Genomic DNA, 17,102 nt, shown 5'->3' with positions numbered 1-17,102 from the left:
TTTTTTCTCTAACCAACCTGAGAAATGTATCCTTAAAGGTGGAAATTTTAAGAACGATAAAATCTCACTAACCTTGCTTTCCTTTCAAAATAAGATAAATTATATGTTTGGGCATACATTCTACTTCAAAATGTATGTGTTTGTATATAATAATATAAACCTTTTTTTAAAATAAAAATATGGCAATTTTAATTAGAAATCTAAGTATATTAGAATTAGTGTGGATTTGGTAAAAATCAGAAGGAAACATTAAATATACTTCCATTTTATGGATGTAAACCATCTTTCACTGAGTATTCTCAGTGTGAATAAAATGGAACTGGTATACGGCTTCCTATACATGAGAAAACCTTTTTATTTAACAAAAGAAAAGTAATACATTAATTTAAAATAAGTAAAAACTACATTCAAACATATTTTAATATGAACTGTATAAAAATTTACTTTCCCAAAACAAAACTCCTTAAACAGTGCTCTGAAGTTCCAATAATAATAATGATATATTTACAGAGAAAAACAAGCAATTTCATCTTTTTTCACCACAACCTTATTCAGCTGAGAGAGAGAAGCAAACATCATACGACGATGCATAAAACAATCCCCACAATTCTTAACAAATTTATTAGAACACATAAAAAGTAAGGATGGAATTGGGGTATACCATATACATAAAATGTATACACAGCAGAAACTAAATTTAAAAACAAAAAGGAGGCCACAGAAGCATTAATCTTTTCCTGCCGGGACTCATTTCTCTACATGTAAACAAATGAGTTAACATTTCACACTATTGTTCATGCGATTGTGTGATTTTATTTTTATTTTAAAAATAGACTGCAAAGAAAGTCACACCCCAGGACAGTGAAATGTATGCTAGAAGGCGTCATTTGCAGCTCCATTACCTCAATAAGGAAAGGGATCATAAAAGACAAAACCAAACTATAATTCCCAGTGTGTTGCTCATTCAATAAATTCTGAAGGATTTTAGTAAACAAAAAAAGTTACAACCCCAATTCCAAAAAAGTTGGGACGGTATGGAAAAAACAGACAAATAAAAAGAGTAATTTGAAAATGTTATTCACCCTGTACTATATTGAAAAGACATTAACACATTATTTAATGTTTTGCTTTGTGAATTTAATGTATTTTTTTTAGAAATATACACTCATTTCAAATCTGATGACTGCAACACAATCCAAAAATGTTACCACTGTGTAACATCACCTTTTCTTTTAGTAAGACTTATTAAGCACTTGGGCACTAAACAACACCAGTTGGTTAAGTTAAACAAGTTGAATTTCCCCCCATTTTGCACTTCATAATGCGCTATACATTCTCAATCAGCGACAGGTCAGGACTGCAGGCAGGCCATGCTAGCACCCGCACCCTCTTCTTACACAACCATGCACTTATAATACGGGCAGAACGTGGTTTGGTGTTGTCCTGCTGGAAAATGCAGGGAGGTCCCTGGAAAACATGACATCTGGATGGCAGCATTTGTTGCTCCAAAATGTATACATATCTTTCTGCATTGATGATGCCCTTACAGAAGCACAAGTTTACCTATGCCATGGGTACTGACACCCCCCCATACCTTGACAGACGCTGGCTTTTGGACCTGACGCTGATAACAGCTTGTATGGTCCTTTGTCTCTTTGGTCCGGAGAACATAATGTTGTCTTGTCGGACCACAAAACACAATTCCACTGTGCTACTGTCCATTTCAGATAAGACAGAGCCCAGAGAAGTTGGCGGCGCTTCTGGACAGTGTTGATGTATGGCTTCTGATTTGCATAGTAAAGCCTTTAACTTGCATCTGTGGATGCAGCAGCGAATGATGTTGACTGACAAAGGTTTACCAAAGTATTCCCGAGCCCATGTCAGGATATCCATTATAGACTTATGATGGTTTTTGAGACAGCGATGTCTGAGGTATCGGAGATCACATGCATTCAGAAGTAGTTCTCAGCTTTGCCCTTTACACACCAAGATTTGACCAGATTCCTTGAATCTTTTAATTATAATGTGCACTCTAGAAGGTGAAATGCCCAAAATCCCACCGGTTTTGTCTTTGGGGAATGTTGTTCTCAAAGTTTTGGATTATTCGCTGAAGCATCTGTTGGCAGATTGGCGAGCCTCGACCCATCCTTGCTCTTGAAGGAATAGGCCTTTTTTTGGAAGCTCCTTACTATGATTACACGATTGCCTCACCTTTTTCACATCACCACTTGTCACTTCACTATTAGTCCTAAATTGCCCTGTCCCATCTTTTTTGGAACGTGTTGCAGAGTGTATATTTTCAAGAACACATTAAATTCACAAAATAAAACATCAACAAATTTGTTACTAATGTGTTTCAATATAGTGCGGGTAAATTTAACTTTCAAATGACTTTTTGTTAGATTTTTTGCATTTTCCATACTGTCGCAACTTTTTCAGAATTGGGGTTGTACTTTTTTATTTTTTTATTTACCAGAGATCTGGCTAATATACGTTAACTTAAAGCATATTATATGATTTGTGATGCCCAGTTATTACAGTGGTATTTTATATGCAAATGTACCACAAGGTTTTTTTTATTGGGAAAGTAGAAATGTCGAGTAACTGACAGTGACCTTTCTTGATCAAAATCAGTCATAGTCACAAGGCATTTTTTGGGGAATGCCAAGTAACTCTGACAGTGACCTTTGCTGGTTGCAGTCTATGGGGAGAAAAAGTCAATGAGGTCACAATACTGAAGAGAGCACATCAGGTTTCCCTCTTGCCCTAACTTTTTACTTTCAAATTGTAATACGTGTGCTTACCCGCCCGCGTTAAATGTTTTACTTTGAGTGCAGTTAGCGTGGAAGCAGAAAGCCCAATAGCACGCTACTTGTAATCTGGTCCTTAATAGGGCTATGACAGGAGGCACTTTGAGGAAATTGGTTGAGAGTTTTGGAACATAGCATTTTTGTTGCCACCTGTTTTAAACTTGCTTGGGCACCTGTTTACAGGGCAGTGAAGAATTATAACGTTTAATTGTTTATGGGATGCCAAGCTTATTTGTTGATTGCCCATCAAGGCTATTTAGAAAAATAAAAAATAAATACTGCCTTTCTGGCGCCCAGAACATTATGTCCCAGGCGTTGGGCGATACAATTTACACAACCCTAATTTCGTTCCAACTAAATTAAATATATACTGCATTATCCTACATCTTATTGAGCCAGAATGCAAGCTTAAACTATGAAAGGAAAAGTATCAATAGTATTGTTTGTTAATTGATTACAGCTCAGAGAGGGCATATTAGCATATCAATTCATACAGCAGTAAGATGTTCATGATGATCTCATTTTTATTTTTATAGGTCCTGGAGCTTTCCTGCTTTTCTTTGAATGAAAGGCACTAGAACATCATTATAGACCCAGAAAAACCCAAGGAGAAAAGCAATATTTCCATTCCCTTTTGGACAAGAAAACTGCTGTGGCATTTTCAAGTCATACATGTCTGACCTCAAAACCATGTGGTCAATTCAGATGCTTTTCTTCATGGTTTTGTCCACACCTCTAATTTATGGTAAGATTTTTAAAGTTTTATACAATATATAATGCATTGTGAGAATGTATACAAATGAGTTTGAGACTGTGATATGATTTAGCTTTTCTTTTTTTTATGTATGAAATCAATAGAAGGTGTATACAATATCACACAGTTCCATACAAAGTGTGCTCAGTCCATGCTTACAATCATCAGATATATGCAATATCCTTGATGTTAAGATATATTGTTCAAGAATATCAAGTAACACATACACCTAGATTATGAGTTTTGAGCTAAACAGGGTGCGAAACTAATGCCAATGCGTTATTTCACTCTCCATAGCGCTGCCATTACGAGTTACTGAAAATCCTCCTTGCGCGTGTGTTATGGTGGCGTTAAACTCCATACCGCACAAAAGCCAACACCCGAAGTTTGGAATGAAAAATCTCCGTAACGCAACCCCATTGATGTCAATGGGGGAAAAAAGTCTAACCACCCCTAATCCGCCGCCCCGACATTGCCAACACCTAAATAAAGTTATTTACCCCTATTCCACCGCTCCCCGACATCGCCAACACTAATAAGTTATTAACCCCTAATCCACCGCTCCCCGACGCTAAATAAACTGAATAACCCCTAATCTGCCGCTCGTCGACATCACCGCCACTAAATAAAATGATTATTCCCTAAACCTCGGGCCCCCCACATGGCTTCACTAAATAAATAATAAAGTTAAAAAAAACTACCAATTAAAAAATCTAAAATACAAAATTAAAAAACCTAACACTATGAAAAAATAAAAAAATCTAAAATTACAAAAATAATACACTAAGATTACAAAAAATAATAAACAAAATTATAAAAAATAAAAACAATTACACCTAATCTAATAAAAATAAAAAGACCCAAAATAAAAACACCCCCTAGCTTACAATAAGCTACCTAAAGACCTTTAAAATGTCCCTTTGTATGGCATTTCCCTTAAAAGGACATTCAGCTCTTTTACACTGCCCTTAAAAGGACATTCAGCTCTTTTACAAGTGCCCATCCCTAATCTAAAAAAAAAAAAACTAACACTAACCCCATAAAATCTACTCACGGTTCCTGAAGTCCGGACATTCATCTTCATCCAGGCGGCGACACCGTCATCCATCTCAGAGGTGTCTTCTATCTTTATCCCGGCAGTGCAGAGCCTTCCTGGAAGACATCCTGCGTGGAGCGTCCTCTTCATACTGTCACCGCTGTACACTGAAGTTAAATGCAAGGTAGCCATTTCAAAATGGCATACCTTGCATTTCTATTGGCTGATTTGATTCTAAAAATTCAATTCAGCCAATAGGATGAGAACTTCTGAAATCCTATTGGCTGTTCAAAACACCCAATAGGATGAGAGCTACTGAAATCCTATTGGCTGATTTGAACAGCCAATAGGATTTCAGAAGTTCTCATCCTATTGGCTGATTTGAATTTGAAGAATCAAATCAGCCAATAGGAATGCAAGGTACTCCATTTTAAAATGGCTACCTTGCATTCAACTCCAGTGTACGGCGGTGACCATATGAAGAGGATGCTCCGCGCAGGATGTCTTCGGCGTCCAGGATGGCTCTGCGCCGCCATGATGGATGAAGGTGTCGCCGCCTGGATGAAGACTTCTCATTGCCTGGATGAAGACTTCTCATTGCCTGGATGGAGATGGATGTCTGGACTTAAGGAACCATGAGTAGATTTTTTTTTTTTTTTTAAATTAGGGTTTTTTGGGCACTTGTAAAAGAGCTGAATGCCCTTTTAAGGGCAATGCCCATACAAATGCCCCTTTAGGGGCAATGGGTAGCTTAGGATTTTTTAGAGTTAGGTTTTTTTATTTTGGGGGGCTTTGTATTTTTTACAGGTACAATAGCTGTTTAACTTAGGGCAAATGCCCTACAAAAGGCCCTTTTATGGGCTATTGGTAGTTTATTGTAGGCTAGGTGGTGTTTTTATTGGGGGGGGGCATTTTTTATAGGCTATTAGATTTTGTGTAATTGTTTTTATTTTTTATAATTTCCTTTATTATTTTTTGTAATCTTAGTGTTTTTTATTTTTCGTAATTTAGTGTTTAATATTTTTTTCTAATTTTAGATTTTTTAAAATTTTTCATAGTGTTTTTTTCTCCAACATTGGTGTGTCCGGTCCACGGCGTCATCCTTACTTGTGACGCCGGAAATGGCAAAGAGCACAGCAAAAGCTGCCCATATAGCCCCTCCTCTGGCTCCGCCCCCCAGTCATTCTCTTTGCCGCACTGAACAAGTAGCATCTCCACGGAGATGGTGAAGAGTATGTGGTGTTAGTTGTAGTTTTTTTTATTCTTCTATCAAGAGTTTGTTATTTTAAAATAGTGCCGGTTTGTACTATTTACTCTAAAACAGAAAAGGATGAAGAGTTCTGTTTAAAAGAGGAGTATGATTTTAGCAGCAGTAACTAAAATCAATTGCTGTTCCCACGCAGGACTGTTGAGCCCAGAGAACTTCAGTTGGGGGGAACAGTTTGCAGACTTTTCTGCTCAAGGTATGACTGGTCCATTTTCTAACAAGATTTTATAATGCTAGAAGACTGTCATTTTCCCTCTTTGGGATCGGTAAGCCATTTTCTTAGACTCATAACAGAATGAAGGCTTATTAATGGGCTATATACTGGTTGACACTGTTGTGGGCTAAATCGATTGCTTTATTCGATATTTATATGTGTTTCCACCGTTTCCTCTCCTTCCCAGGCTCGTAGCCAGGATCAAACAGGAGACGGCCTCAGTGATTCTGATAGCTCCTGCATGGCCACGCAGGACTTGGTATGCAGACCTGGTGAATATGTCATCGGCTCCACCATGGAAGGTACCTTTGAGACAGGATCTTCTAGTACAAGGTCCATTCGAACATCCAAATCTAGTTTCTCTGCAGCTGACTGCTTGGAAATTGAACGCTTGATTTTATCCAAGCGTGGGTTTTCAAATTCAGTGATAGATACTCTGGTCCAAGCCAGAAAACCTGTGACTAGAAAGATTTACCATAAAATATGGAAAAAATATATCTGTTGGTGTGAATCCAAGGGATTCTCCTGGAGTAAAATTAAAATTCCTAAGATTCTTTCCTTTCTCCAAGAGGGTTTGGATAAAGGGTTGTCAGCGAGTTCTCTAAAAGGACAGATTTCTGCTTTATCTGTTTTGTTACACAAACGCCTGGCAGCCGTGCCAGATGTACAAGCTTTTGTACAGGCTTTGGTCAGAATCAAGCCTGTTTACAGACCCATGACTCCTCCTTGGGGTCTAAATTTAGTTCTTTCAGTTCTTCAAGGGGTTCCGTTTGAACCTTTACATTCCATAGATATCAAGTTACTATCTTGGAAAGTTCTGTTTTTGGTTGCTATTTCTTCTGCTAGAAGAGTTTCTGAATTATCTGCTTTGCAGTGTGATCCACCCTATCTGGTGTTCCATTCAGATAAGGTCGTTTTGCGTACCAAACCTGGTTTTCTTCCAAAAGTAGTTTCCAACAAGAATATTAACCAGGAAATAGTTGTTCCTTCTCTGTGTCCGAATCCAGTTTCAAAGAAGGAACGTTTGTTACACAACTTAGATGTGGTCCGTGCTTTAAAGTTCTATTTAGACGCAACAAAGGATTTCAGACAAACTTCGTCTTTGTTTGTCGTTTACTCTGGTAAGAGGAGAGGACAAAAAGCTACTGCTACCTCTCTTTCTTTCTGGCTGAAAAGCATCATCCGATTGGCTTATGAGACTGCTGGACGGCAGCCTCCTGAATGAATCACAGCTCACTCTACTAGGGCTGTGGCTTCCACATGGGCCTTCAAGAACGAGGCTTCTGTTGATCAGATATGTAAGGCAGCGACTTGGTCTTCTCTGCACACTTTTGCCAAATTTTACAAATTTGATACTTATGCTTCTTCGGAGGCTATTTTTGGGAGAAAGGTTTTGCAAGCCATGGTGCCTTCCGTTTAGGTAACCTGATTTGCTCCCTCCCTTCATCCGTGTCCTAAAGCTTTGGTATTGGTTCCCACAAGTAAGGATGACGCCGTGGACCGGACACACCAATGTTGGAGAAAACAGAATTTATGCTTACCTGATAAATTTCTTTATCCAACGGTGTGTCCGGTCCACGGCCCGCCCTGGTTTTTTAATCAGGTTTGAAAAATTTCTTTCTCTATACACTACAGTCACCACGGCACCCTATAGTTTTTCCTTTTTTTCTCCTAACCGTCGGTCGAATGACTGGGGGGCGGAGCCAGAGGAGGGGCTATATGTGCTCTTTGCCATTTCCTGTTGGGGAAGAGAATATTTCCACAAGTAAGGATGACGCCGTGGACCGGACACACCGTTGGAGAAAGAAATTTATCAGGTAAGCATAAATTCTGTTTTTTTAAATTTGTACTTAAGATTTTATTTTTTTAAATATCATTTTTATTAGGGAGAACAGAGTACACACATACAGCATGATTCAAACATACAGGTTACAAATGTTAGATAGCATTATATTGATGGTTTTGATACAAAATGATAGATAAACCTAGTATACATGTCAAACAATCGGTCTGGATTTGAGCATTCCTGTTCCAAACAGTGGTATATGAGAATAGTGAGGCTGTTTCTATGTGTGTCTCCCCCCCAAACATTTTCTTTATCTTCAACCAAGAATTCCCTAAACTTTTTTTTTTTTTTTTTTTAAATATATTTTTTATTTAAGTAAATGACCATAATAACAGCAAGAACAAACAAGTGAATAACATCATCACATAACATAATAATCTCGCTGTGTCACAATTTAATAAAGAAAAAGTGAAGATATCCAGAAGAAGGAATGCGTCACCAAACTTTTCCCACCTATCCAGGTGGGAGTGCTGTAAACCAATCTTCCATAGAAAGACAATTTCAGTCCGATTGTCTGGGTGGGTCAGCATTGTACATATATTACATAAATTCATGACATAGCTGTTCTTACCAACATCATAATTTAACCATTGTATGTTTAAATACAAAATACAAAAATAACCTTTGAGATCTGTGTCGAATTACAAACATAAAAAAAAAGGGGGGGGGTGGAGGAGAGGGAGGAGGGAAGAGGGCGGGGGGAGGTTTCATATCAGGAAAGGGATAGGGGAGGGACAAGCAGGGTTATTATTACAGTGTGAAAGCACTATAGGCATGCATTAGGATTCACAGCTAAATTTAATCTGGGCCATATTCCCATATCATAATCTGGAGGTCTTCCGATCCATGTATGTGGGAAACATATGATTCCATTGTCTTTACATATCTTAAAATATCAACCAATTGTTCCCAAGAGGGTGAGACCCGCTGGAGCCACATCCGGGCTATGGCCAATTTTACTGCCAGAAATAGGTATATACAAAATAGTTTCTGCGGTAAAGTCAGGCGTGTGGGCAGAATGTGGAATAGGCAGATGCTTGGTGAAGTAAGTATCTGAATACCTTTTAAGGTGCAATACTGGAGTGCTTTTTGCCAAAGCGGCTGGATCTGTGGGCAGGACCACCAGATGTGCTGGGAGGTCCCCAACGCCTCACATCCTCTCCAACACTTGGGGGAGTTGATGGGCGAGATTTTAAAGAGGCGGAGAGGCGTCATGTGCCATTGCAGCAAAACTTTAAGAAACAACTCATACAAGGTTGTACAATGTATGACTTTTTTGGTGAGCTGTGTACGCACGAACCACAGCAATGGAGGGCCGCAGCCCTCCATTGCTGTGGTTCGTGCGTAAGGGCTAAGGAGGTTTCCCAGTGTTTTATTGGGGAAGATTTATAAAAAATCGGAGGATTTAGAATAACAAGATATGAAAGAGACAACAACTTTGTAGGAGGAGACTGTGAGTCCCATCTCGTCTCCCACCTGGTTTTGGGCCCCATGATGAGAGAAAACTGCACAGTCTCCAGAATTCAAAATGTAGAATAAGAGGTGGGCTGTACTTTCAGAGGAAGCCTTGGAAGGTGAGCAGCTTATCTCCCTACTTTAGATTTTTTAATTGGTAGTTTTTTTTAATTATATTAAAATAGTTATGTTAGGTTATTTTATAGTTTAAATTTAGGATTTTTTTTAATTTCACAGTTAAGTTTTTATTTCTTTCCCATAGGAAAGAAATAAAAACTTACCTGTGAAGTAAAAAAAAAAATAACATGGAGAGTCCACAATGTCATTCCTATTGCTAGTGGGATATTCACTCCTGGCCCGCAGGAGGAGGCAAAGAGCACCCCAGCAGAGCTGTTAAGTGTCACTCCCCTTACCCATAACCCCCAGTCATTCTCTTTGCCTCTGTCAATGGAGGATGTGCGAAGTTGGTGTCTGAAAAATGTAATTCTTTTATGGGTATTTTTCCCTGCAAGCAAAGATTGGGGTTTAGCTTTGTCCACGTCAATCTCTTTAGTAAGAGTAGTGGTGGCTTTTAGCAGTTAGAAGGTGGTGAGGTTGTCTTTGCTTTGTTTCTAACATTTTTATAGAAAGCCAGAGTTAGTTACTCATTTCTTTCTTTTTCTAAGGGTCTCTGATAGGAGTATGTGTCCTTTCACGCCTTGTAAACTGTCTTCCTGCCCGACTGCTGTATATGCAGGTAAGTGCTTTTGTCTTCTAGGTATTGGAGACTTGCACTTTCAGGAATTTTATAATGCACTATTTTTTAAAAAATGGGACTTATTTGATCCTTTAAAGATCCTTTAAAGATTTATTGGGACGGTTCCTCTGGGACAGGAGACAGGATTTCTTTATTTATGAGAAATGCTAGGAGACAGTGTTTTTGAACTTTTTAAATTAATATTGGGATCGTAACTGTTAGAGTCTACAGAGAAACGTTTGTGCGCTTTTGTTTTTTTGCGCAATTTCTTGTGCTGCCGCTCACGTGACAGCCCACTCTTCCGCTTGCACGCTGAGCGGAGCGGTGTCATTCCGTGTGAGTCTTCATCTGTGGTGGCAGTGGGGACCTCATTGGAGCTCTTAATTTTTTTTTATTTCTGTAGCTAACGGTTACGGTAGGACACCTCAGTCTGGTTGAGGTGTAGAGGTGTATTTTTGTTTTCTTTATTTGCATATTAGCGGTATTGCACTCTGAATTAGCTTCTTAAAGTAACAGTTAAATTTTAAATGTTTTGGTCATTATTTATTTGGGGCTCTATCTTAGCCATGGACACTGAACAGAAGTCTGTTTCCCTTGATAAATGTTTATTATGTTTAGAGGCCCAAATTGTTTTGCCTATGCAATTTTGTTCCTCATGTTTAGCTAAAATTTTAAGATAAATTACTCCCTTCTGAGCCTCTCAGGATAATGCTGTTCAAGATATGCCACAACTTTCTCCTCAAACGTCCCAAGCCTCAATGGCATCGCATACAGTGCCCTGTGGTTCCTCTCAGCCTCCTGGAGACATGTATTTGCATACATAGTAGATTTTGCTGCACAGATATCTTCTGCTGTGTTTGTGGCTTTATCTGCTTTTCCCATTGCGGGTAAGTGCAAGAGGAAATCAAATTGTATATCTGCTAATAAGGTGTCTGTTCCATCTTCTTCTGCGATGGTTGACCTCCCCCATAAGTTGGATGAGGAGGATACCATGGTAGCTTCTGAGGGTGAGATCTCAGATTCTGACAGTGTAAATCCTTTGATTCTGCAGAAGTAAACTTCAGATTTAAGCTTGAACACCGTTGTTTACTTCTAAAGGAGGTACTGGATACTTTGGATGACTCCAACCCTTCTGTCACTGTCGACCCTAAAAAAATCTAGCTATGATGTTCCTTCCTCTGTGGAAGTATTTCCTGTACCAGACTATATCGGAGATCATATCATAGGAATGGGATAAACCAGGGATTCCCTTTTCCCCTTCTCCCATTTAAAAAAAAAAATGTTTTCTGTTGCTGACTCCATTCGGGACTCATGGGCACTGTGCCTAAGGTGGAAGGAACTAATTCTACTCTGGCCAAAAGAACTACCATTCCTATAGAGGAGAGCTGTTCTTTTAAGGATCCCATGAATAAAAAGCTTGAGGCTTATTACTTATTTAAAGAAAATGTATATTCATCAGGGATCACAATGGCAACCTGCAGCTAGTATTGCTACGGTAGCAAGTGCAGCATCTTATTTGTGTGATACCTTGTCAGAGCTAATTTTAGAGGTGACTTCGTTAGAGGAGTTTCAAGATCGGATTAAGGCCCTTAAGCTGGACAATTCCTTTATCTCTGATGCCAATATGCAAGTCATTAGACTGGGAGCCAAGTTGTCTAGCTTCGCTGTTCTAGCTCGCAGAGCTCTGTGGCTAAAATCTTGGTCATCTGATGTTACTTCCAAGTCCAAGCTCCTGTCATTACCTTACAAGGGTAAGACCCTTTTTGGTCCTGGTTTAGTGGAGATCATTTCTGAGATTACAGGTGGAAAGGTCTCTTTTTTTTTACCACAGGACAAGCAGAATAGACCTAAGGGTCGCCAAAATTCTTATTTACGTTCCTTTCGTAACTTCAAGGGACAAAAATCCTCCTCTTCCTCCTCAAAGCCGGAGCAGTTTAGGACCTTTCCTCCCTGGGAGTGATTGTTCCGGTAAAGGAACAGGGTCGAGGATTCTATTCAAATCTATTTGTGGTTCCCAAAAAAGAGGGAACTTTTCAATCCATTTTAGACCTAAAATCTCTCAACAAATTCCTCAGGGTTCCGTCTTTCAAGATGGAAATGGTTGCATAAAGGACACATATCTATCTGCATGTTCCTTTTCACAGGGATCATTACCAGTTCCTGAGATTTGCTTTTCTAGACATGGACTTTCAATGTGTTGCTCTTCCATTTGGCCTTGCCACAACTCCCAGAATTTTCACAAAGGGTTCTGGGGGCTCTTTTGTCAGTAGTCGGGTATCATGGAATTGCGGTGGAGCCTCACCTGGACGACATCTTGGTTCAAGCGTCATCTTTTCAACTAGCAAACTCTCATACAGAGATCTTGTTGTCTTTTCTACGTTCCCACGGGTGGAAAGTGAATCTGGAGAAGAGTTCCCTTGTTCCAACTACAATGGTGTGTTTCTTAGGGACCATCATAGATTCCCTATTCATGAAGATTTTTCTGACGGATGTTAGAAAATCAAAACTCCTCAATTCATGTATCTCTCTCCATTCTGCTGTTCGTCCATCTGTTCTCTGCAACTATGCATGCTCAGTCAATGGCACAGAGACCATTCAGATCTATCTCAGAGGATAGCTCTGGATCCTCTAACAAGAGACTCTCTCTCATGGATCATCAGTCTCAGGGCACATGCTTCCAGAGGCCCTCCTGGGTGATTTTTACCACGGACGAAGAAGATAACACAAAGGTGTAGAGGTGCCTGAGGTTTAACAAAAAAATACGGTCTTATTTAAGGGTAGGGTCATGGACTCTCCATGTCCGGAAAGAAATTAATCAGGTAAGCATGAATTTTGTTTTCTTTCCTATGACATGGAGAGTCCACAATGTCATTCCAATTGCTAGTGGGAACCGATACCCAAGCTAGAGGACACAGAATAAACATGGAGGGAGAAAAAGGCAGGAGGACCTAAACAGAAGGCAACACCGCTTGAAGAACCTTTTTCCCAAAAGAAGCCCCAGCCAAGGCAAAAGTATAAAATTTGTAGAATTTAGAAAAAGTATGCAGAGAGGACCATGTTGCCACCTTGCAAATCTGTTCCACTGAAGCTTCATTTTTGAAAGCCCAAGAAGAGGAGACAGCCTAGTGTAGTAAGACGTTATTCTCTCAGGAGGCTGCTGACCTCATAAGCAAAATGAATCATTCTTCTCAACCAGAGGGAAAGAGAAGTGGCCTTCTGACCTTTACACTTTCCAGAGAAACAAACAAACAGTTTGCAGGTAAAGTTTTAGACCAGGCACAAAAGACATACCTTATTAGAAGAAAGATTAGGACAAAGAGAAAGAACAATGATTTCTTTATTAATGTTTCGATCCAAAACCACCTTAGGAAGAAAACCCAATTTAGTACGAAGGACCGCCTTACCCACATGAAAAAGAAGGTAAGGGGAATTAAACTGTAGAGCCGAGAGTTCAGAAACTCTACGAGCAGAAGAAATAGCAACAACAACACAAAAAAACCTTCCAAGATAACTTAATATCTATAGAATGCATTGGCTATAACAGAGCCTGCTGCAAAACCTTGAGAACAAGGTTCAAGCTCCAAGGAGGAGCAACAGGTTTAAACACAGACCTGATTCTGACCAGGGTCTGAAAAAGAGATTGAACATCTGGCATATCTGCCAGACGTTTGTGTAAAAGAATAGACAGCGCAGAAATCTGACCCTTCAGAGAAGACTGACAATCCCTTCTCCAGATCCTCCTGGAGAAAAGACAAAATTCTAGGAATCCTAACTCTGACTGGCTTGCGAGCCTGAAGCATGGTATCAATGACAGACTCCGAAAACTCACACTTAGCCACAACTAAGCATTCAATCTCCAAGCAGTAAGCTTCAGAGAAATTAGATTTGGATGGAGGAAAGGACCCTGTGTTAGAAGGTCCTTCCTCAGAGGTAACCTCCAAGGTGGAAGAGATGACATCTTCACCAGGTCTGCAAACCAGATCCAGTGAGGCCATGCAGGAGCTATTAGAAATACAGACGCCCTTCTCCTGCTTGAGACAAGCAATAACTAGTGGAAGGAGAGCAAACGAAGGAAACAGGTATGCTAGACTGAAATCACAAGGAACCGCCAGATCATCTATCAAGGGCGGCCTGAGGATCTCGAACTTGAACCGTACCTTGGAAGCTTGGCGTTCTGGTGAGACGCCATCAGATCCAACTCTGCAACCCCCCACAACATTTACATTTTTACCTAAAGTTGTTACCTCACACAACATTAATATGGAAATTGTCATTTCTTCCTTGTGTCCTAATCCAAAAAATTCTTCTGAAAATCTTTACATTCTTTGGATGTTGTTAGAGCATTGAAATATTATGTTGATACTACTAAGGATTTTAGCCTATTTCTTTAGCCTCTTGGTTGAAACTTTTGATTCACAAAGCTTATTTGGAGGCGGGTCAGCCTCCACCACAGAGAATTACAGCTCATTCTACTAGATCTGTTGCCACATCTTGGGCTTTCAAAAATGAGGCTTCAGTTGATCAAATTTACAAAGCGGCCACTTGGTCTTCTCTGCATACCTATACTAAATTTTACCATTTTCATGTATTGTTTAGTTAGAAGCATCCTTTTGTAGAAAGGTCCTTCAGGCAGTTATCTCAGTTTGATAATTGGGCCTATATATTGAGTTTGTCATAAAATACATATTTATTTTTGGGTTATGGATTAATTTCTCAGTGAAAAAAACTGTTTTTATTTTAATCCCTCCCTTTTTGTTACTCGTGGACTTCCACATCTTGGGTTTTAGATCCCATACATAACAGTTCATGGACTCACGCCACCTATATGAAAGAAAACATAATTTAGAGTCTATGATTACAGCTATCTCTTTTTTGTTTATATTTTACATGATAAATTCATTTCTTTCATGGTGGCGAGAGTCCACAAGCCCCCACCTGTTTGGGGTTATTTTTTGATTAAGCACATCTTTTTGCCCTGCTCCACTTTTTGGCTTTTACTCCTTCTAAGCACCTCACCACTTGGCTATATGTCATACTAAGGTATGAGTGGGGAGGTAAGGGTTTTATAGGTTTTAAAATTTTGGGAAACTTTTCCTCCTCCTAGTAGGAATATATATCTCATATGTAACCGCTCACTCGCCATCATGAAAGAAATTAATTTATCAGTTAAGAGAGATTTTTTTTTTTAACATTTTAGACACTCTTTAGCTATGTTATGGGCTCTTATAAATTTGCTAATATATATATGGCCCTGGGACAAAGGTTTGGGTGCGTGGGGTTTGTGCTTGTCGGGTTAGCGCACGTCCCTTTATTCTGTATTTAGTTATTTTCACTTTTTGACTGTTTTACCTATGACTGGTTAGCGCACATACGTCCTGGCTATGCACAGGTTTTGGCACATTAAATCCTTTTTAGTTGCAAGTTCTTTTCATGGGCATTTCTAGAGCGTTATCTCTTCTGTGCTGTTAATGTCTCCTGCTTTGTTTTGCAGTTCACCTTAGTGAGTATTGTATCTGTAAGTCTATTTCAAAAGCTACTTAGGAGGGGAAAAGTTATTTCCATTCCTCAAGAGCTTTTTTAAGTGGGTTATTGTGTGTATTGCTTTGGTTTGTCAAATACTATAATGGAGCTGTCTGATTCTGTAGCTAAATCTACACTTGAAGCCGAGTCCGTTAAACACCTTTCAATCTTTATTAGGTGTGCTTAAAAAATGAGCTGCTCCAGCTCATTTATGTGAGTCATGTTTAAATGTATTAATGCAATCAAACCAACAGGAGAATGTTAATGATGTTTCACCCAGTGTGAAAAAATTAATCAAGACTGCAGTTTGTGAGGTGCTGGAGGCTCTCCCACTTTCAAACAAGCATAAAAGGTCAGTTCAGAAATTACTTTCTACTAGTACTATGATCCCTGAAACCAGGGGTATTGTTATGTTTTTAGATGGTGAAGCTTGGTGATGGAGTCTTTATCTGATATGATTTGAATATGATATTTAATCTTTGCGAAGTCCAGAAACCCTCAGGCATTTGTGGATGCTCTAGTAGCTCCGTGCTTATCTGTTTCCTCATCTGGTACTTCTACTCACAGTGATTTCTAAGATAAGCCCCAAGAAATAATCTGTAATCCTGATAGCCCCAGCTTTGCCTCACATAATTTGGTATGCGTATTTGGTTCAGATGTCCAAGCTGACCTCCTTGGACTCTTTCTCTAAGGTCAAATCTTCTATCTCAAGGTCTGTTTTTCCATCCAAATCTCTGAACTTGATGACATGGAAATTGAAAGGCTAAGTTCTTGGACATAGAGGTTCTTTGCATACTTTTACAAAATTTGACCATTTTGATGTTTTTGCTTCTTCCAATTCAGCCTTTGGTAGGAAGGTCTTTAAGCTTGATTTTTTTTCTTGCTTGGCTGATTTATTTTTTAAGTCCATTAAAAAAAATCCCTCCCTTTTTATGTTATTACTCATGGCCTCCACTGCTTGGGTATTAGTTCCCAGGAGTAATGGATTGTGGACTCTCACCACCTTTTCTTCAGCACATCTTTTTTTCCTCGCTCCTTTTATGGCTCTTATTCCTTTTTCATACCTCATTATGCTTGCCTTTAAGTTAGACTGATGTATGTGTGAGGTGGGGGAGGGCTCTTGAGGTTTGGGAATCTTTGCCTTCTCCTACTGGTAAGTAAGAGTAATTCCCAAGAGTAATGGATTGTGGACTTTAACCACCATCAAAGAAATTAATTTTTCAGGTAAGCACAAATTATGTTTGTATCTCATGTCAGGGTCCAAAGCAAAGCAATAATGTTTTGAGCCTACAATCAGCCCTAAGTCATGTCTGCACATATAAAAACAAAATTGCCTATTATATTCTAACAGGATGCAAGGAAACAGTCACATCCTGTGTCACAATATCGCCATTATATGGGCATTGTTCAGTTTAAATTGGAACTGCATTTGCAATGTCGCCACCACAAAACCATTATATATGC

At 39.2% G+C, this 17,102-nt stretch overlaps 1 protein-coding gene across 1 annotated transcript in view; it reads left to right on the top strand.

Moving 5' to 3' along the window:
• ADGRL3 (adhesion G protein-coupled receptor L3) overlaps positions 1 to 17,102 on the top strand; it is a 1,741,359-nt gene that overhangs the window by 232,187 nt on the left and 1,492,070 nt on the right. The window contains exon 3 of the mRNA XM_053703187.1: positions 3,347 to 3,555. Within this exon, the coding sequence (XP_053559162.1) occupies positions 3,483 to 3,555 (73 nt within the window). The 5' untranslated portion in view covers positions 3,347 to 3,482. The remainder of the gene's footprint in view (positions 1 to 3,346; positions 3,556 to 17,102) is intronic.

The sequence above is a fragment of the Bombina bombina genome, chromosome 2 (genome assembly GCF_027579735.1).
Source record: "Bombina bombina isolate aBomBom1 chromosome 2, aBomBom1.pri, whole genome shotgun sequence".
Taxonomy (NCBI): domain Eukaryota; kingdom Metazoa; phylum Chordata; class Amphibia; order Anura; family Bombinatoridae; genus Bombina; species Bombina bombina.
This window is presented reverse-complemented; position numbering and strand designations above follow the sequence as displayed.